At 38.4% G+C, this 21,478-nt stretch overlaps 1 protein-coding gene across 9 annotated transcripts in view; it reads left to right on the forward strand.

Annotated features, from left to right (window-relative positions):
• ABI2 (abl interactor 2) overlaps positions 1–21,478 on the forward strand; it is a 146,783-nt gene that overhangs the window by 18,477 nt on the left and 106,828 nt on the right. For all 9 annotated transcript variants that reach the window (XR_009504273.1, XM_059928519.1, XM_059928512.1 and 6 more), the window contains exon 2: positions 13,097–13,264. Coding sequence is in view for 8 of the 9 variants with exons in the window: in XM_059928519.1 (XP_059784502.1) it covers positions 13,097–13,264 (168 nt within the window). In the remaining variant the exon portion in view is untranslated. The remainder of the gene's footprint in view (positions 1–13,096; positions 13,265–21,478) is intronic.

The raw sequence follows: 21,478 nt of genomic DNA on the forward strand, positions 1-21,478 counted from the left end.
ATAGCAGGCTTACATCATTTATAATTGCTACATGATAACTTACAAATCATAGGGAGCTTTGTTTCTGATCTAAGTTCTTGCCTGTTCTTTTTTCTGGCTCTGTGTGTGTGGAGGAGTGGTGTGTGTGGGGATAGGGTGGGCATGGATAGGCATCTTCCTATTGATACTTTGAGTCTTTTAAACCTCTACCCACTGAAAAATTTTAGAGAATTCCACCTATAGTTTCTCTCATTTGTAGAATCTACACAAAGATCCCAAATTCATACCTTGCTTGATCTGAAAGAATTAACCTTTTTCATCTGTATAGTTAGAACAATATATAGCTTATATTCTTAATATAGAATATGTAGTATATTTATATATACTGACACTCTCTATACATATACAGTACATGTACTGGTACCTATAGATTTAGGTATTTAGAAATTGAAGCGATTTTACACTTAAGGCACTTGTAAGTTTTCTATTCAGTTGCTATATCTTGTGTTAGGATTTTAAGAAAACTTTTAAATGATTTAAAAATGATTTGTATTGCCATGTAAAGTCATGAATGACAAAGGTTCTGATTTGTAAGAAGATAAAGAATGCTTTAAACACAAGGTGCAGTTTTGGGTGGAGAGGATTTTTTCACTTAGAGTTTTGAGAAGCTGGAAAGGGGAAGTGGGATATGATGAGGGGAAACAAATTTAGTTGTTTTTAGGTTAGGACAGTTGAGGAGCTGTAAATGTGAGGGGAGAAGAATTAGAACACTGTAGGTGATGGAGGACAGAGATGGTAAGCACAGAGAGGTATGAACAGGCCAAAGTAGCAGTTCAGCAAGAGGAGTATAAAGGAGAATTTAGATACTAGGGATGAGCTGATTCAGAATAACAAGTTGCCTGGGGATCAGTAGAATTGGGTTCATTATATGGGCTAGGTAAGAAGCAACAGATGATGAGCCCACCATGCAGAAAGGGAAGTTTGCTTGGCAAACCAGAGACTGGGCCAGTATTTAAGGGCATGACTCCAAGATCAGGATACTTCTGAGTTGAAAATGTTGACCCAACACAGGCATTAAATAGGATCCTTGTTAGTCTCTTTTGCCTCTTGTTACTGATATCATTTATGAAACCAGTAAGGACCAAAATCAGGGTAATTACTTTCAAGTATGATCTATACTTTGCTATTCACGAATAATACATTTCTTAGGAGAAGTGTGGCTCAGCATGAGCACCATCTCTAAAGGTGCAGCTGGTCGCTGTCAGTCACCTGGGCTCCCTAAAGCATGGTCTCTTGAAGGGAGGTCAGAACATGTGTCTCTGTGGCCACCACAGCAACCTTTGCTAAATAATATTTTCCAATCTGTTGGAAAAGTTCCAGAGAAGACTCTTACTGGCTTAACTTGAATCATTGTCCTCTAAATCAGACAGTGTCCAAAGGATTGGTGTACTTTAGGTAAGCTTGGGTCTTGTGTCCATACCTGTGGCATGGGTAAGGTGGAGGGAGAATGGGAGTCAACTGCCACGAACTGAATTTGCCACGTGAATGCGGAATTCTTTAACCAGAAAAACAGTAATAGATGCTGAACAAGAAAGAGATAATGCTATCTTTAATACTGCTTTCCTGCACTGAGTTATTTTTTGTTTGTTTGTTTGTTTTGGCCAGGAGACAGTGTAGAAGATGACTATAAAGGAAAACAGAATGAAAACTCTAAAGCAAACAGAAAGGCAGAGCCTGTTGTGTTTTTGTTTTTGTTTTTTGGCTGCATAGGGTCTTTGTTGCTGCGCGCAGGCTTTCTCTAGTTGCGGCGAGCGGGGGCTACTCTTGGTTGCAGTGCGTGGGCTTCTCATTGCAGTGACTTCTCTTGTGGCGCATGGGCTCTAGGCACGTGGGCTTTAGTAGTTGCAGCACATGGACTCAGAAGTTGCGGCACGTGGGCCCTAGGGTGCATAGGCTTCAGTAGTTGAGGTGCGTGGGCTCAGTAGTTGGGGCGTGCAGGCTCTCGGGCAGGTGGGCTTCAGTAGTTGTGGCGCGCAGGCTCAGTAGTTGTGGCGCGCAGGCTCAGTAGTTGTGGCGCACGGGCTTAGTTGCTCTGCAGCATGTGGGATCTTCCCGGACCAGGGATCAAACCCGTGTCCCCTGCATTGGCATGTGGATTCTTAACCACTGTGCCACCAGAGAAGTCCCATAAACAGTTTTTAATACTAAATATCTTATGATACAGCTGTGCCAAATTTATGTAACTCTTTCCCTGTTGTTGGACATTTATATGGTTTCTAATTATTTGTGTAAGAGGATATTAAATGAGACTTTATTTTGTTGTCTTGGTGTTATAGTTCAGGCTCCAAAGTTGAGGACAATATTTAACAATTACCTCTGTATTTTAATAAAGGCTGTTATGTTACTCGTATAGGACCTGCTGAGAGATGAGACTGCTTTTCATCCCCTTATTCTCTGTATATCCATAAATATACATATACATAGGTATATATATCCATTCATTTACATATGTGTATGTAAACGAATAAAGATTTCTTATAAGAGGGTGGTGGAAGTACTGTGCTTCTCCCTCATATCCACATACATCAGGAGAGGTTTATGAAAATCAGTCATAGAAATTGGGGCTGTCTACTAAAAAGGAGGATTGAGATTTCATCCCCAGTTTGAGGTTTGCTAATCTGTAGAAATGCTTGAGCTGTGCACAGGGAGAGAGATCTGAGTAGATCCTGACTCTAGTGTGAACTGGGCATGATATGGGAGTAGGTATGAAAATTGTTGCCTGACTTTTCTTTTTTTTCTTTTGCTGCGTTGGGTCTTCGTTGCGGTGAGCAGGGGCTACTCTTAGTTGCGGTGCGCGGGCTTCTCACTGCGGTGGCTTCTCTTGTTGCGGAGCACGGGCTCTAGGTGCGCGGGCTTCAGTAGTTGTGGCATGCGGGCTCTAGAGTGCAGGCTCGGTAGTTGTAGCGCACGGGCTTCATTGCTCCGCGGCATGTGGGATCTTCCCGGACCAGGGCTCAAACCCATGTCCCCTGCATTGGCAGGTGGATTCTTAACCACTGCGCCACCAGGGAAGCCCTGCCTGACTTTTCTTGAGAAAATTCTGAAGGTTAAATCCTACTGGAATGGAGCAAAGAGAGGAAGCTGTATTGGGAGGACCTAGTACTTCTAGAGTTTGGAGGGGCAAAAATACTGATTTTTTTTCCTCTATGGGCTAAATAAGTAGAACAGAAGGTAGCTGGGACAGAGCTGTCTTACAAGAATGTTGGTTGTAGGGTTTTTATTTTAGATCAGTTTTAGTTTTACAGAAAAAATGGAATACAGAGTGTTCTCATATACCCCTAAACCCCTACCCCCAGTTGCCCCTTTTATTAACATCCTGCACTAGTGTGGTACATTATCAAAGCTGAACCAATATTGTAATTATTAACTAAAGTCTGTAGTTTACATTAGGGTTTCCTTTCGGTGTTTCACATTCTACGAGTTTTGACAAATGTATAGTGACATGTACCCACCATTACAGTATTATACAGAATAGTTTCACCGCCCTAAAAATCTCCTGGGTTCCACCTATTTATCCCTCCCTCCCTTTCCACAAACTCCTGGCAACCACTGATCTTTTTTCCTGTCTCCATAATTTTGCCTTTTTCAGAGTGTCATATAGTTAAACTCATACAGTATGTAGCCTTTTCAGATTGGCTTCTTTCACTTAGTAATATACATTTATTATTCCTCCATGTCTTTTCATGGCTTGATAGCTCATTTCTTTTTAGTGCTAAATAGTATTCAGTTGTTTAATGTACCACAGTTTATTTCTCCATTCACCTACTCAAGGACATCTTGGTTACTTTTAAGTTTTGGCAATTATGAATAAAGCTTCTATAAATATCTATATATAGGTTTTTGTGTGGACATAAGTTTCCAGCACTTTTAGGAAAATACCAAGTGCTGGATCATATGATAAGAGTATCCTTGTGCAAAATTTGTATAAACATAAATTTTCAGCTCATTTGAGTAAATACTGAGGAGCATGGTTACTGCATCATATGGTAAGAGTGTATTTAGTTTTGTAAGAAACTGCCAAACTGTCTTCCAAAGTGGCTGTACCATTCTGCATTCCCACCAGCAATGAGTGAGAGTTCTCCTTCCACTTCCTCTCCAGCATTTGGTGTTGTCAGTGTTTTGGATTTTAGCTGTTCTAATAGGTGTGTAGTGGTATCTTGTTGTTTTAGTTTGCAATTCCCTCATGACATATAATGTTGAATCTTTTCATATGCTTATTTGCCATCTGTATATCTTCTTTGGTGAGGTATCTGTTCAGATCTCTTGCCCATTAAAAAATTTGATTGTTTTCTTATTGTTGAATTTTAAGAGTTCCGTGCGTATTTTGGATGCTGGTTCTTTATCAAATATGTTTTGTAGATATTTTAAACCAGTTTGTGGCTCGTCTTCTCAATATAACTGTCGTTTACAGAGCTGGTTTTAAATTTTCTGTCTTAAATTTGTGTATTTAAATTTACATGTTTGTTACCCTGTTGGGTGTGGGGTTTTGATTTGCTTGTTTATATTTTGAAGCTTTATTATATTATTTAAAAACTTTTATAATATAGCAGCTTTGGAGATCATAGTTGTCCTTCCTGACCATTGCTTTATATTTAAGAGATTTTCTACATCTGGAGATCAGATAACATAAAAAGGTCTATCATTTATTGAGCTCTTCTATTGTGCCAAGTTCTGTGCTAAATTCTTGGCATACATGATCTTGTTTAATCCTCCCGTTTTTCACTTTCTGAGATAAATGTCTTTTTTTTTTTTTTTTTTTTTTTTTTAGTACGATAGAATTGAGAATGGTATTTTTTTTTTTAATAAATTTATTTATTTATTTATGGCTGCATTGGGTCTTCGTTGCTGAGTGCGGGCTTTCTCTAGTTGCGGCAAGCGGGGGCTACTCTTTGTTGTGGTGCGCAGGCTTCTCATTGTGGTGGCTTCTCTTGTTGCAGAGCATAGACTCTAGGCATGTGGGCTTCAGTAGTTGTGGCACGTGGGCTCAGTAGTTGTGGCTTGCAGGCTCTAGACCACAGGCTCTGTAGTTGTGGCGCATGGGCTTAGTTGCTCCGTGGCATGTGGGATCTTCCCGGACCAGGGCTCGAACCCGTGTCCCCTGCATTGGCAGCCGGATTCTTAACCACTGCGCCACCAGGGAAGCCCTGAGATAAATATGTCTTATCTTCATGTTTCTCTTTTTTTTTTTTTTCCATCTGTCTCTTTTTATATACACAAATCTCTCTGCCCTCTTCATTTTTATGTATTGCCCTGCCTCATACTTCAGAGGTTAAAGCTACTAGACTAAATCTTCATCTTCCCAGATTAAAATCTATAAACCTTTTAACTGCAGCAACTTTCTCCTTTTTCTTTTTCTTTTTAACATCTTTATTGGAATATAATTGCTTTACAATGGTGTGTTAGTTTCTGCTTTATAACAAAGTGAATCAGTTATACATATACATATGTTCCCTTTCCTTTTTCTTTTTTCCAAAGACGGCAGTTTCTAAAAGAACTGTCCTCCTCCAATCAAAGACTAGTCACTCCATTTGAGCTCTCCCCTTCTCAAATATTTTGTTCCTTTCCTTAAACCCTTTTGCCTCTTCCACCTTTCCTGTCTCATTAGATTGTTTATCTCAGCATGTAAAACTGCTCTGGTATTTCCCACCTTAAAATAAACCTTTCTTTAACACTATATTCTCTTCTAGCTGGTTCCATTTCTTTAATTTGCTGTATGGCCAAACATTTTACAAAGAGTTGTCTATATGTGCTTTCTTCAATTCTTTTTTCTTTTTAATTTCAAAAAAATATTTTTAATCTGTAGAATGAAAGCTCCCAAACAAAGAAAAGGTACTGGAACGTAAAACACCCAGGATGGACATGCTGGGCCCAAGTGTATAGTGAAGAGAGGACAGTTTCACAAGGTGAATTCCCAGAGAACGTGGGATAAAGAGTGAGGGAGGTGACTCAACTACCGACACCTGTGGGAACATCAGACTGAAACCCACAAGGCCACCCTCTCCACCCAAGAGAGGCCTGCCACCCACCACCTCCTCCACTCAGTACTCATGCTGGTATGTGCTTAGTCATCTGGTATACAGGAGACACTCAATACAAGTCAGGTGTTGTAGGATTTCAGAATGAAAGAGAAATCATGAAGCAGTTGTAAATACCAACAGGACCTGTTCAGGTGAGAATTAGAAACAGTTTGCCCTAGGGGCAGCATTTTTTTGTGCCAGAGTCAGCATGGGCCTTATGGGAGTGGGGAGGATGGGCCTCTAAACTTAGCCCTTGGAAAGGCTCCAGAAGGATGTCCTTGGGTGGTGAGAGCCAGCATTGGCTTGAAGGAAGAACGAGATTTGCAGACTGGTGCTCCTTCCAGGCACCTCTTTTTCCTCTGGCCCCCTTCCACGGACCCTGCCCCACAACATATACACATTCAGCTCCTCTTCTTCCCTGGGCTCTCCCATTCCCATCACCATGTTCCTCAAGGGCAGGTCCTCCTGCCAGAGCAGGAATTCAGGGCCTCCAGCTAGCTCCAGATACCCATGACCAGATTCTACTGAAGCTCAAGCTGTATTACCCACAACTCCCTGCCATGTGCTCTCTGCTTCACCTGGTTTTTGCTCCTCCCAGGAGACCTGATTCCGTGGTTCCTTGGCTGGGCAAACTGTGTACGTCCTGTCTCACCCTAGACATCTATGCATCCAGATCAGACTCATCTTTCTGAGGCAAGCACAAATGATCCCCTTGGGGGAAGATCATCCATATTCCTCTGAGGACAGGAGTCTGTGTTGATCTGTCCTCTGGTTTGAGATACTCAAACTTAGTTCTTCCTCCACCTGATAGTCTGTCCCCTGAGGTGTCACTTGTCAAGGTCATTGATGAGCACCATGTTGGATCCAAGTCTTTGTTCTCATCTTGTTTTTTTGCTCAGCAGCTTTCAACTCAGCTGAAGGAAAACATTCCCCTGAATATCTTCCTCTCTTAAGTCCATGATTACACATTCCCCAGGCTTTCCTTCTATCTCACTGGCTGCTCCTTCGTTCTCCCTTTGCTGGCTTCTCTTTAGGAGAGTCCTTCCTCGAAATGTTGGCATGCCCCAGGGGTGAATTCTCAGATTTGCATTTATACTGCTCAGGTGTCCTCTTCTAGGTTCATGCTGTAAGTACTATCTATACACCAATGACAAGTGTTTACTTCCCACTCTGACCTCTCTCCTGAGCTTCGGACTCCTACATCCAGCTTTCCCCTTGGTAATTCCTGTTGCACATCTAAGTGGCATCTCTAATGAACTGCGGCTGTGTGGACCTTAGGGCTGCTTTCCCAGCATCCATCTCAATTCTTAAAATTCACGCTGAGCTGATTTCTACACTACTACTCAGCTAAAAATGCTTTTTAAAAATTCATCAAGCAATTCCATATTGCCACAGCTGTTTACTGGATGCTTTTCTGACCTCATCTTTCTTCTTAGTAGCATGACCATGTCGTCCTCTTAAAATAGTCCTTTCTCTTGATTTCTGCAGTCTCCTGGAACGTTCAGTATTACTTTTCCTTTCGTAAGAGTATTTGGCATTCTTGGCATGTGCTTCTCTTTCTTCGTCTACCAAAGCAAGATAACCACAAAGCAAATTTAAAACGATGCAGGTATGTTCTTTAAAACTTTTTTCTTGTTAATTACTTGGTAAAAATGGTGCTTTGTTTCTGTCATTTTTTCCCCCCTATCATTTGTGTGGCTGAATGTTTTCCCACGTTCATGTTTGTCTTGTGTTCTTTCCTTGGTGAACTGTCCATGTTTATCTAATTGTGCTTTGCTATTTTTCACTATGACTTGTATGACTCATTCTAATTTGAATGCCATACTTTTTTTTGTAGACTGCATTCTCCATCCAGGAGTTTGGAAGCAAATGAATATATTCCCTTTTAGGCATCATAGAAATTAATATTTGAACAATTCTGAAGACATAAGTATATTTCTAATATTTTGTATGGTTTTTTGGCAAAATTTTTCTATTTGTATATAATGATTGGCATATATTTTAGAAGCTATTACTTTAATTTCTGTGAGATTTAGTGATGGAGCCTTTCTTTTCAATTTGGTTTAGTAACAAGATTTTTTGGAATGCAGAATTGAAAGCTCAGTAAATAGGTAATCTAAGAATACTCCCCTCTCCTCAGCCCCATTATTGAGTCAGGTACTATGACTCTGCCATGACCTTACTAGGTTAATTATATGTGATATTTTAATTTCTTAACAATTTTGTGAGAAAGAAAACGGTTAGTTACTATACTAATCTTAAACTTCATCACATGTCTCAGTCTTAAAGTAGGGGCAGTAGTGAACTGATGATAATGTTAATAATACCAAACTTACATGTTTTCTAGATTCAAGAATCTTTTTCATGCCTCTGTGCCCTTGTGTAGGCTGTTTGCTCTGCCTGGAATATCTTCTCTTACTCCTGCTTGGCAGGATTAACTCCATTCTGTGAGACTCCACTTGGATGGTCATCTAAGATAGTGTTCCTAGTTGGATGGCATTCATATCCCTGACCATTCTGCATTGACATTTTCTGTTTTATATGCCTTTCTCTGTATTGGACTAAAATCTTCTTGAGTGCAGAGAACGTGTTTGATTTTCATATTCTAGTACATAGTACAATGTCTGTCATGTAATATACATTCAGTCAATAAAGGTTTATTGAAATGAACTGATGAAATGAAATTAATCCTGGCAGGTCTAGAAGAAATTGTTTAATACTTTAGATAAGATAACTGATTGAATGAGAACTTAGTACCTGTACTTTACCTAATGTGGTAATAGTTTATACCCAGAGCAAAGATAATTACATATTTTCCAGGTAGAGTAACAGGCTGGACTAGAGTGGGTGAGAGATTTACTGCTGGAGAAGAGAAAGAAACAGACAGTAGATCTCAAGGGTGTGATCTGTAGAGGAGAATTCTCTCCTGCTTGTCCATACACGTCCTTCTTAAATATTATCATTCTTTTCCTGCCCCCTCCCCATTATCTATATACTTAAATCTCTACCAAATCTGTCATCCTATTAGTAGAAGTGAAAAGGAAAAATAAATAATGGTAGTAACCTAGTGGTAATAATACTACAGTCTTGAGCTGCTCTAGAGGGTGTAAGGTTCTTATTCTTCATATTTCTCAGCACCCATCCTAGAACATCAAATTGAAAAACAAGTTTAACTTTCTTTTTAGGGGTACACAGTAAGGCATGAATACCATGGATGGTGCCAAAGCTTCTGGAGGTCAAAGAAATCTTTCTTATATCACTTCTTCCTCCCCACCCTCACTGTGTATTGGGTGATAGAAGTAACTTTGATTCTCTGGAACATTTTGGTAGATACACTTCAACAGATAATATGTAATGCCTGTGTGTAATGTGATGTGAAGGCATAATACTTACCCGCAAGGTCTTCCCACTAGGGGGCGTGGGAGTTTGGGTCAATGAAACATGCACATATTGGGTTGGCCCAAAAGTTCATTTGGGTTTTTCCATAACATCTTGTGAAAATCTCAAATGAACTTTTTGGCCAGCACGATATTATAAAGTATGTGCTGTAAATCTGAAAACAAAATGCTGTGGGAATTCTCAGTAAGAAATGATCAGTATCACAATCAGGGATGATAAGGTAGGGGATGGGTTGTTGGTGAAGTTGATGGGTTCAGGTGAAGAAAATAGGCAAAGGCACAAAGGTAAGAAACCAAGGTCTCTCTTGTGAACCGTTAAGTCTAATTAAACTGTAATCTAAGGTTCAAGTAGGGTTGAATGGAAGATAAGTTCTAGGCCATATTAAGGAAGACTGTAAATGATAAGTAAAGGAGTTTTTATTTAAGTAGGTAAGATGAAGCTCTGGGGGCTTCAGAACTGATTTAGAAAGATGAATCTGCAAGACCATGTGTAAGATACTACAATCTGACCTAGAAACTGGTATAGTAGTCCTGGCAAGAGATAACGAGGGCCTGAAGTAGAATGTAGGCAGTAGCAGTTGAAAGCAAGGAAATGATGTGTTGGCACAGATAGAATATAAGGATCATGGCAACAGATTAGGTATAGGATACAGAGACTTGGAAAATATCTGAGGTGATGGAGTAATAATGTTATTAACAAAAGTAGGAGGAAGTAGTTTTGGGGAAGGTGGTGAGTTATAGATATACTGATACGGCACATTATACACGGTGCGGTGCCATGTAAACAGAAATATGGGTTTGGGAGAGATGGAGGTTAAGATGTAAATAGACTTAAAAATTCTGTGCTTGGAAGTGATAGCTAAGGAAGGAATGAAATTTCTTTCTAAGGGTTGCAAGTACAGCAAGAAGAGTAGTCTGAAGACAGAGTCTTTGGGAACATCTCCGTGTAGAGATAAGAAGTCAGTATCATGAGGGAAAGTGAAGAAATAACAAAGTAGGAAGGATTAATCATTGCCTAGGATGGATCTTGGCAATAGGTCACTTTATTCTATGTAAGAATCTTTTCTCATAGGACTATTTGTACTTACCATAGCATACATTATAATATTCCTCTATAAGCCTATGATAATTTTTTCCTTTATCTGAATTTCTTCTTTTTTTCAGGAACTTAATCCCATTTAAGTAGGAATATTAGATAACTGGGTTGAGGTGTCATAGTGCCTTTAATGCATGAACTATAACTGATAATTAAACTTGGTTGTAGCAAAAGATAAGAATATAGTCACAGGTGTTTACTTACCAGACGTTGTTTAAGAATTACAAAATAACCTCTATTACAGTGCTGTTCTCTATTTCTTATGTGTAAAATAAGATATTGTAGCTTCTCTATTGTCATTTATAAGGCTTCTAGGTTAAAGTAGCAATTTTGGTATCAGTTTTATCGAAATAGTTTCTGTTTGCATTTATTCAGGTTTTTATTCAGCACTTAACTTTATAGGAAAACAATCTCAAACTTAGAATATGTGCTGCTGAAGCAAGCACAAAACTCTAAAACTTAGAATATCAGCTCTTGTAAAATTAGGTTCTTATAAAACCTTAGTGGAGGGGCTTCCCTGGTGGCGCAGTGGTTGAGAATCTGCTTGCCAATGCAGGGGACACGGGTTCGAGCCCTGGACCGGGAAGATCCCACATGCCGCGGAGCAACTAGGCCCGTGAGCCACAACTACTGAGCCTGCGCGTCTGGAGCCTGTGCTCCGCAACAAGAGAGACCGCGATAGTGAGAGGCCCGCGCACCGCGATGAAGAGTGGCCCCCACTTGCCGCAACTAGAGAAAGCCCTAGCACAGAAACGAAGACCCAACACGGCCAAAATAAATAAATAAATAAATAAAATAATAAATAAAGAATTATAAAAAAAAAAAAAACCTTAGTGAATGTACGAGGGTTGACTTATCCATACAGCAGATGTGCAGCAGCCTCAACACTTTAAAGCTTCATTTGGCACTTAGAAATAACAAGAAAAATCTCTTGAGCCCAAAATTATTGTTTAAATAAGTGTGCAAATGTAAAATACATTTTAGAAGGATTAAAAATTTGTTTTGGTGCTCTTATTCCTTACAAATATTCCTTGTGAGTACTTGACTAGGACAGAGCACTTAAAGTTTGTTCTTTTGTATTAATGCATGCGTTATGGTTTTAAAATAATGTAGCTTTACTCTTTCTGATAACGCAAGTATTTATGCCCAAGGTAAAAAAAAAATTAGACCATATTAAAAATCATTAAAAGACTCAAATTATATTCCTAACATTCAGAGAAAACTTATGTTAACATTTTGGGCCTTACTTTTTCTGCCTTTTTTCTTGTGCTTACATTTATACACAGGCACCTACAAAATTAGGATGATTGTGTTAAGGTACTTTGTAACCAGCTCTCTTTCAATCAGTTATTTCGTAGATATTTTTCCATATCAGTAATACGTAATAATACCATTTTCATTACTGCATAAAGGTAGTATATGAATGTATTGTTTAATCAGTCTCATGTTTTTTTCTTTTTCACCATTAACTGTCAGTGAACATCCTTGTCTGTGTCTTTTTCTTATTTGACTATTTTTCTAAGGTAAGTTTAGAAGTTTAGAGTCCTAAAGAAGTTTAGAGTCCTAAACGGTGTGGGAGAGGGGAGAGTGGGACATAGTGGGCTTTGAACAGTTAATGACTACTCAAAGAGGTAATGACGTTGTTAGATGTAATGATTTATAGTATTAGAAAGTGGTTTTACATTCATTATGTTACTTGATGTTCACAACTGCTTAAAATATGACACGCTGTAATAGTAGAACTGACATTAAGATAAAAGGTTTCTGATTCAGACGCTGTGTACATTCTACTGAACCATAGAGTCTTTCTGTAGGACTAGGGCAAGAAAATGGTGTTTGTCAGCAGTACAGAATATGTAACTTTACAATTGCTTTCCTTTGTGACCTTGGAAATAATCACTTAACCACTTTTTACTGTGTACTCTCCGTTTTTCAAGTAGGGTTTATGATACTTGGCAGTTTATGTTCCATAGGGTTATAATACTTAAGATGCTTGGGAAGGAAGTGTCCGTTTATTACTTTTATTTTAATTTATCATTATTTATCATGATTATTACCATTTTATTTACTTCATCATTTTTATTTATCATTATTTTGTCATTATTACTTTAAACAGACATTTCTTTATAAATGCATTTTACATGTTAGAGTGAAAGGAAAAGAGGAATTCAGGAAAGTAGAAAAATGTATGCCAGAATTTACTCATTCAAATCAATGCTACCTTTCCAAGCAGTGACCTTGAGAAGCTATGTACTGTACTTGCTGTCATTGCTCAAAATATCCATCGGATCTCATTTTTTAAACAACAGCTTCGGGATTTTATTTGCATCTGTACAAAGATGTATCTATTCAACGTGAAAATATTAGTGAAGTCAAGTCAATAATTTAGTTGTTGGGTTTACATGAATACTGATAATTAGTTTTCAAAGCATTTTAAACTAGTGTGTGTAGATTCAGCAACATAATGGTTTTGATGAGTATTTTTGAAGATTAGATTGATAGAATGGGTTATCTTTGAAGTAATGATTGTTTGTTTGTTTTTCTAGTCAGCAGATAAGCAGCGAGCCCTGGAAGAAACCAAAGCCTACACCACCCAGTCCTTAGCAAGTGTTGCCTATCTGATAAATACCTTGGCCAACAATGTCCTGCAGATGCTGGATATCCAGGCGTCCCAACTTCGAAGGATGGAGTCTTCAATCAATCATATTTCACAAGTGAGACCACACTATTTTCCTATTTTGCCTATGGGGAACACGTAATAAACACAGGCAATCTGTAACGCTGGCAGCCTTTATTATGTGAGTTAACTCACATGTGTGATTTGGAAAATACAAACTCAGTAGTAGGTTGTTTTTTGTTTCTTTTTGTGTAGTGATTATCTTCTCTGTGATTTTGATAGGGAAGTATACTTTATTTTAAACATCTTTTTTTTAAATTTATTTATTTTTGTCTGCGTTGGGTCTTTGTTGCTGTGCGTGGGCTTTCTCTAGTTGTGGTGAACGGGGGCTACTCTTTGTTGCGGTGTGCGGGCTTCTCATTGCGGTGGCTTCTCTTGTTGCAGAGCACCGGCTCTAGACGCGCAGGCTTCAGTAGTTGTGGCATGCGGGCTCCAGTAGTAGCGGCACGCGGGCTCTACAGCACAGGCTCATTAGTTGTGGTGCATGGGCTTAGTTGCTCCGTGACATGTGGGATCGTCCCGGAACAGGGCTCGAACTCGTGTCCCCTGCATTGGCAGGCGGATTCTTAACCACTGTACCACGAGGGAAGTCCCTAAACATCTTTTTTAAAAAATATTTATTTATTTGGTTGCACCAGGTCTTAGTTGCAGCAGGTGGGCTCCTTAGTTGCGGCTCCAGGGCTCCTGAGTTGCAGCAGCAGCCTCCCTAGTTGCGGCTTGCTGGCTCCTTAGTTGTGGCACAAGGGCTCCCCAGTTGTGGCATGCAATCTCTTAGTTGCAGCATGCATGTAGGATATAGTTCCCTGACTAGGGATTGAACCTGGGCCCCCTGCATTGGGAGCTTGGATTCCTATCCACTGCACCACCATGGAAGTCCTCGGAAGTCTACTTTAATGGCTTCATTAAAACTCAGTTGTCAAGTTAAAATAATCGGCCTTGAGGTGAAAATTTGCATGGTTTCTTCCAATTTTTACCGAATTTTACACTTAAAATGTGATAGCTTGATGACTTGTTTAAATTCTTTTTTCTGTTACCTCAGTAATGGAAAGATTAAGTGACCTTATAAAATTATCTTTGTATAGAACTTAGAAAAAATTAATGTTATACTTTCTCCATTGTAAATGTCATAAAGAAAAGAGAAAAAAATAGGAAAAAAACCCTTTCTCCACTACTCAAACTTCTCCTGTTAATATTTTGGTATATTTCCTTTTAATATTTTTTTCTTCTAAATGAATTTTAAAATTTAGCTGGGATTGTACTATATATGGAATTTTGAGTTCTGCTCTTTTAACTTACCATTGCAACAAACATCTTCTCGTGATGTTATGAGATCTTCATAAACATTTTCAGTGGCTACATAATGTTGTATATATATATCACAATTTTCATAACCATTCCTATATTTTGGGACCATTTAAAATATTACTACAGTGAAAACCAATTTATAATTACAAAATACATTTTTTAAAACATTAAAACGAAAATATTTTGATCTGTCTGCTTCTCTTTGAAATCTTTGGAACTTTTCTATTTTAGCTCTCTTGCCATTTGAGTAACTTGGTGGTATTCAATACTATTCTTAGAACTAAATGATTAGAATGCTTCTGGAATAAAAAGAGTTTTAAAATGGGCATATTACCTTTCTTCGTATATCTTAAAAGTTCAGGACTCCTCTAAAATTGACTAATCCATCAATTTTTCAAAGTCTTAGGTTTAATTTATATAATTAAATATAGTCCACATAACCGAATCAATTATGTAAGGTCTACCTTATATTTCTTCTTTTTTTTTTTTTAACATCTTTGTTGGAGTATAATTGCTTTACAGTGGTGTGTTAGTTCCTGCTGTATAACAAAGTGAATCAGCTATACGTATACATATATCCCCATATCCCCTCCCTCTTGCCTCTCCCTCCCACCCTCCTTATCCCACCCCTCTAGTTGGACGCAGAGCACCGAGTTGATCTCCCTGTGCTATGCAGCTGCTTCCCACTAGCTATCTATTTTACATTTGGTAGTGTATATATGCCCGTGCCACTCTCTCACTTCATCCCAGCTTACCCTTCCCCCTCCCCGTGTCCTCAAGTCCATTCTCTACATCTGCGTCTTTATTCCTGTCCTGCCCCTAGGTTCTTCAGAACCAATTTTTTTTTTTTTTTTAAGATTTCATATATATGTGTTGGCATACAGTATTTGTTTTTCTCTTTCTGACTTAACTTCACTCTGTATGACAGACTCTAGGTCCATCCACCTCACTACAAATAACTCAGTTTCGTTTCTTTTTATGGCTGAGTAATATTCCATTGTATATATGTGCCACATCTTCTTTATCCTTTCATCTGTTGATGCACACTTAGGTTGCTTCCTTGTCCTGGCTATTGTAAATAGAGCTGCAGTGAACATTGTGGTACATGCATCTTTTTGAATTATGGTTTTCTCAGGGTATATGCCCAGTAGTAGGATTGCTGGGTCGTATGGTAGTTCCATTTTTAGTTTTTTAAGGAATTTCCATACTGTTCTCCATAGTGGCTGTATCAATTTACATTCCCACCAACAGTGCAAGAGGGTTCCCTTTTTTCTACACCCTCTCCAACATTTATTATTTGTAGATTTTTTGATGATGGCCGTTCTGACCGGTGTGAGGTGATACCTCATTGTAGTTTTGATTTGCATTTCTCTAATGATTAGTGATGTTGAACATCCTTTCATGTGTTTCTTGGCAATCTGTATATCTTCTTTGGAGAAATGTCTGTTTAGGTCTGCCCATTTTTGGATTGAATTGTTTTGTTTTTTTGATATTGAGCTGCATAAGCTGCTTGTATATTTTGGAGATTAATCCTTTGTCAGTTGCTTTGTTTGCAAATATTTTCTCCCATTCTGAGGGTTATCCTTTCATCTTGTTTATGGTTACCTTTGCAGTGCAAAAGCTTTTAAGTTTCATTAGGTCTCATTTGTTTATTTTTGCTTTTATTTCCATTTCTCTAGGAGGTGGGTCAAAGAGGATCTTGCTATGATTTATGTCATAGAGTGTTTTGCCTATGTGTTCCTCTAAGAGTTTGATAGTGTCTGGCGTTACATTTAGGTCCTTAATCCATTTTGAGTTTATTTTTGTGTATGGTGTTAGGAAGTGTTTAATTTCATTCTTTTACATGTAGCTGTCTAGTTTTCACAGCACCACTTATTGAAGAGGCTGCCTTTTCTCCATTGTATATTCTTGCCTCCTTTATCAAAGATAAGGTGACCATATATGAGTGGTTTTATATCTGGGCTTTCTCTCCTGTTCCATTGATCTCTATTTCTGTTTTTTTGCCAGTACCATACTGTCTTGATTACTGTAGCTTTGTAGTATAGTCTAAAATCAGGGAACCTGATTCCTCCAGCTCCATTTTTCTTTCTCAAGATTGCTTTGGCTATTCAGAGTCTTTTATGTTTCCATACAAACTGTGAACTTTTTTGTTCTACTTCTGTGAAAAATGCCATTGGTAATTTGATAAGGATTGCATTGAATTTGTAGATTACTTTGGGTAGTATAGTCATTTTCAAAATGTTGATTCTTCCAGTCCAAGAACATGGTATATCTCTCCATCTGTTTGTATCATCTTTAATTTCTTTCATCAGTGTCTTATAGTTTTCTGCATACAGGTCTTTTGTCTCCTTAGGTAGGTTTATTCCTAGGTATTTTATTCTTTTTGTTGCGATGGTAAATGGGAGTGTTTCCTTAATTTCTCTTTCAGATTTTTCATCATTAGTGTATAAGAATGCAAGAGATTTCTGTGCATTAATTTTGTATCCTGCAACTTTACCAAATTCATTGATTAGCTCTAGTAGTTTTCTTGTAGCATCTTTAGGATTCTCTATGTGTAGTGTCATGTCATCTGCAAACAGTGACAGTTTTACTTCTTTCTTTCCGATTTGGATTCCTTTTATTTCTTTTTCTTCTGTGATTGCTGTGGCTAAAACTTCCAAACTATGTTGAATAATAGTGGTGAGAGTGGACATCCTTGTCTTGTTCCTGATCTTAGTGGAAATGGTTTCAGTTTTTCACCATTGAGAACGATGTTGGCTGTGAGTTTGTCATATATGGCCTTTATTATGTTGAGGTAAGTTCCCTCTGTGCCCACTTTCTGAAGGGTTTTTATCATAAATCGCTGTTGAATTTTGTCGAAAGCTTTTTCTGCATCTATTGAGATGATCATATGGTTTTTCTCCTTCAATTTGTTAATATGGTGTATCACATTGATTGATTTGCGTATATTGAAGAATCCTTGCAGTCCAGGGATAAACCCCACTTGATCATGGTGTATGATCCTTTTAATGTGCTGTTGGATTCTGTTTGCTAGTATTTGGTTGAGGATTTTTACATCTGTGTTCATCAGTGATATTGGCCTGCAGCTTTCTCTTTTTGTGACATCTTTGTCTGGTTTTGGTGTCACGGTGATGGTGGCCTCATAGAATGAGTTTGGGAGTGTTCCTCCCTCTGCTATATTTTGGAAGAGTTTGAGAAGCATAAATGTTAGCTCTTCTCTAAATGTTTGATAGAATTCTCCTGTGAAACCATCTGGTCCTGTACTTTTGTTTGTTGGAAGATTTTTAATCACAGTGTCAATTTCATTGCGTGTGATTGGTCTGTTTATATTTTCTATATTTTCCTGGTTCAGTCTCGGAAGGTTGTGCTTTTCTAAGAGTTTGTCCATTTCCTCCAGGTTGTCCATTTTATTGGCATATAGTTGCTTGTAGTAATCTCTCATGATCCTTTGTCTTTCTGCATTGTCAGTTGTTACTTCTTCTTTTTCATTTCTAATTCTGTTCGTTTGAGTCTTCTCCCTTTTTTTCTTGATGAGTCTGGGTAATGGTTTATCAATTTTGTTTATCTTCTCAAAGAACCAGTGTTTAGATTTATTGATCTTTGTTATTGTTTCTTTCATTTCTTTTTCATTTATTTCTGATCTGATCTTTATGATTTCTTTCCTTTTGCTAACTTTGGGGTTTTTTTGTTCTTCTTTCTCTAATTGCATTAGGTGTAAGGTTAGGTTGTTTATTTGAGATGTTTCTTCTTTCTTGAGGTAGGACTGTATTGCTATAAACTTCCATTTTAGAACTGCTTTTGCTGCATTCCATAGGTTTTGGGTCATAGTGTTTTCATTGCCATTTGTTTCTAGGTATTTTTTGATTTCCTCTTTGATTTCTTCAGTGATCTCTTGGTTATTTAGTAACGTATTGTTTAGCCTCCATGTGTTTGTGTTATTTACGTTTTTTTCCCTGTAATTCATTTCTAATCTCATAGTGTTGTGGTCCAAAAAGATGCTTGATATGATTTTAATTTTCTTAAATTTACTGAGGCTTGATTTGTGACCCAAGATGTGATGTATCCTGGAGAATGTTCCGTGTGCACTTGAGAAGAAAGTGTAATCTGCTGTTTCTGGATGGAATGTCCTATAAATATCAATTCAATCTATCTGGTCTATTGTGTCATTTAAAGCTTGTGTTTCCTTATTTATTTTCATTTTGGATGATCTGTCCATTGGTGTAAGTGAGGTGTTAAAGTCCACCACTATTAATGTGTTACTGTCGATTTCCTGTTTTATAGCTGTTAGCAGTTGCCTTATGTATTGAGGTGCTCCTATGTTGGGTGCATATATATTTATAATTGTTATATCTTCTTCTTGGATTGATCCCTTGATCATTATGTAGTGTCCTTCCTTGTCTCTTGTAACATTCTTTATTTTACAGTCTATTTTATCTGATATGAGTATTGCTACTTCAGCTTTCTTTTGATTTCCATTTGCATGGAATATCTTTTTCCATCCCCTCACTTTCAGTCTGTATGTGTCCCTAAGTCTGAAGTGGGTTTCTTGTAGACAGCATATAGATGGGTCTTGTTTTTGAATCCGTTCAGCAAGCCTGTGTCTTTTGGTTGGAGCATTTAATCCATTCACGTTTAAGGTAATTATTGATATGTATGTTCCTATGACCATTTTCTTAATTGTTTTGGGTTTGTTTTTGTAGGTCCTTTTCTTCTCTTGTGTTTCCCACTTAGAGAAGTTCCTTTAGCATTTGTTGTAGAGCTGGTTTGGTGGTGCTGAATTCTCTTAGCTTTTGCTTGTCTGTAAAGGTTTTAATTTCTCTGTTGAATCTGAATGAGATCCTTGCTGGGTAGAGTAATCTTGGTTGTAGGTTTTTCCCTTTCATCACTTTAAATATGTCCTGCCACACCCTTCTGGCTTGCAGAGTTTCTGCTGAAAGATCAGCTGTTAACCTTATGGGGATTCCCTTGTATGTTATTTGTTGCTTTTCCCTTGCTGCTTTTAATATTTTTTCTTTGTATTTAATTTTTGATAGTTTGGTTAATATGTATCTTGGTGTGTTTCTTCTTGGATTTATCCTGTATGGGACTCTCTGCACTTCCTAGACTTGATTGACTATTTCCTTTCCCGCATTAGGGAAGTTTTCAACTATAATGTCTTCAAATATTTTCTTAGTCCCTTTCTTTCTCTCTTCATCTTCTGGGACCCCTATAATTCGAATGTTGGTGCATTTAATGTTGTCCCAGAAATCTCTGAGACTGTCCTCAATTCTTTTCATTCTTTTTTCTTATTTTGTTCTGCGGTAGTTATTTCCACTATTTTATCTTCCAGGTCACTTATCCATTCTTCTGCCTCAGTTATTCTGCTATTGATTCCTTCTAGAGAATTTTTAATTTCATTTACTGTGTTGTTCATCAGTGTTTGTTTGCTCTTTAGTTCTTCTAGTTTCTTGTGTTTTCTCCATTCTATTTACAAGATTTTGGATCATCTTTACTGTCATTACTCTGAATTCTTTTTTAGGTAGGCTGCCTATTTCCTCTTCATTTGTTTGGTCTGGTGGGTTTTTACCTTGCTTCTTCATCTATTGTGTATTTCTGTCTTCTCATTTTGCTTCACTTAACTGCGTTTGGGGTCTCTTTTTCACAGGCTGAAGGTTCGTAGTTCCCATTGTTTTTGATGTCTGCCCCCAGTGGTTAAGGTTGGTTCAGTGGGTTGTGTAGGCTTCCTGGTGGATGGGACTGGTGCCTGTTTTCTGGTGGATGAAGCTGGATCTTGCCTTTCTGGTGGGCAGGACCACGTCTGGTGGTGTGTTTTGGGGTGTCTGTGAACTTATTATGGTTTTAGGCAGCCTCTTGCTAATGGATGGGGTTGTGTTCCTGTCTTGCTAGTTGTTTGGCATGAGGTGTCCAGCACTGTAGCTTACAGGTCGTTGAGGAGAGCTGCGTTTTAGCATTGAGATGGAGATCTCTGGGAGAGCTTTCGCCCTTTGATATTATGTGGTGCTGGGAGGTCTCTGGTGGACCAATGTCCTGAACTCGGCTCTCCCACCTTAGAGGCTCAGGCCTGACACCTGGCTGGAGCACCAAGACCATGTCAGCCACACGCCTCAGAAGAAAAGGGAGAAAAGAAAGGAAAGAAGGAAAAATAAAATAAAATAAAGTTATTAAAATAAAAAAAATTATTAAAAATAAAAAAGTAATTAAAAAGAATGAAAGAAGAGGGCAACCAAACCAATAAACAAATCCACGAAAGATAACAAGCACTAAAAACTATACTAAAAAAACAAAACAAAAACAAAAAACAAAAATGGACCGAACTTTAGGACAAATGGTAAAAGCTAAGCTATTCAGACAAAATCACACAAAGAAGCATACACATATACGCAAAAAAAGACAGAGGAAAAAATATATATATATTTAAAAAAAAGATAGCAACCAAATCAATAAACAAATCTACCAATGATAATAAGGTCTAAATACTAAACTAAGGTAATCATAAAACCAGAATCAAATTAGATGCAAAAAGCAAACCTCTAGTCTACGGTTGCGCCCAAAGTCCACTGCCTCAATTTTGGGATGATTTGTTGTCTATTCAGGTATTCCACTGATGCAGGGTATGTCAAGTTGATTGTGGAGGTTTAATCTGCTGCTCCTGAGGTTGCTGGGAGAAATGTCCCTTTCTCTTCTTTGTTCACACAGCTCCTGGTGTTCAGCTTTGGATTTGGCCCTGCCTCTGTGTGTAGATCGCCTGTGGGGGCTCTGGCTCACTCTGGCTGCGGGGAGGGAGGGGTACGGAATGTGGGGCAAACCTCTGGTGGCAGAGGCCAGCGTGACATTACAACAGCTGAGGCACACCTTGGTTTCTCCCAGGGAAATTGTCCCTGGATCCCGGGACCCTGACAGTGGCAGGCTGCACAGGCTCTCGGGAGGGGAGGTGTGGATAGTGACC

This window comes from Balaenoptera ricei, chromosome 7 (genome assembly GCF_028023285.1).
Source record: "Balaenoptera ricei isolate mBalRic1 chromosome 7, mBalRic1.hap2, whole genome shotgun sequence".
NCBI lineage: Eukaryota > Metazoa > Chordata > Mammalia > Artiodactyla > Balaenopteridae > Balaenoptera > Balaenoptera ricei.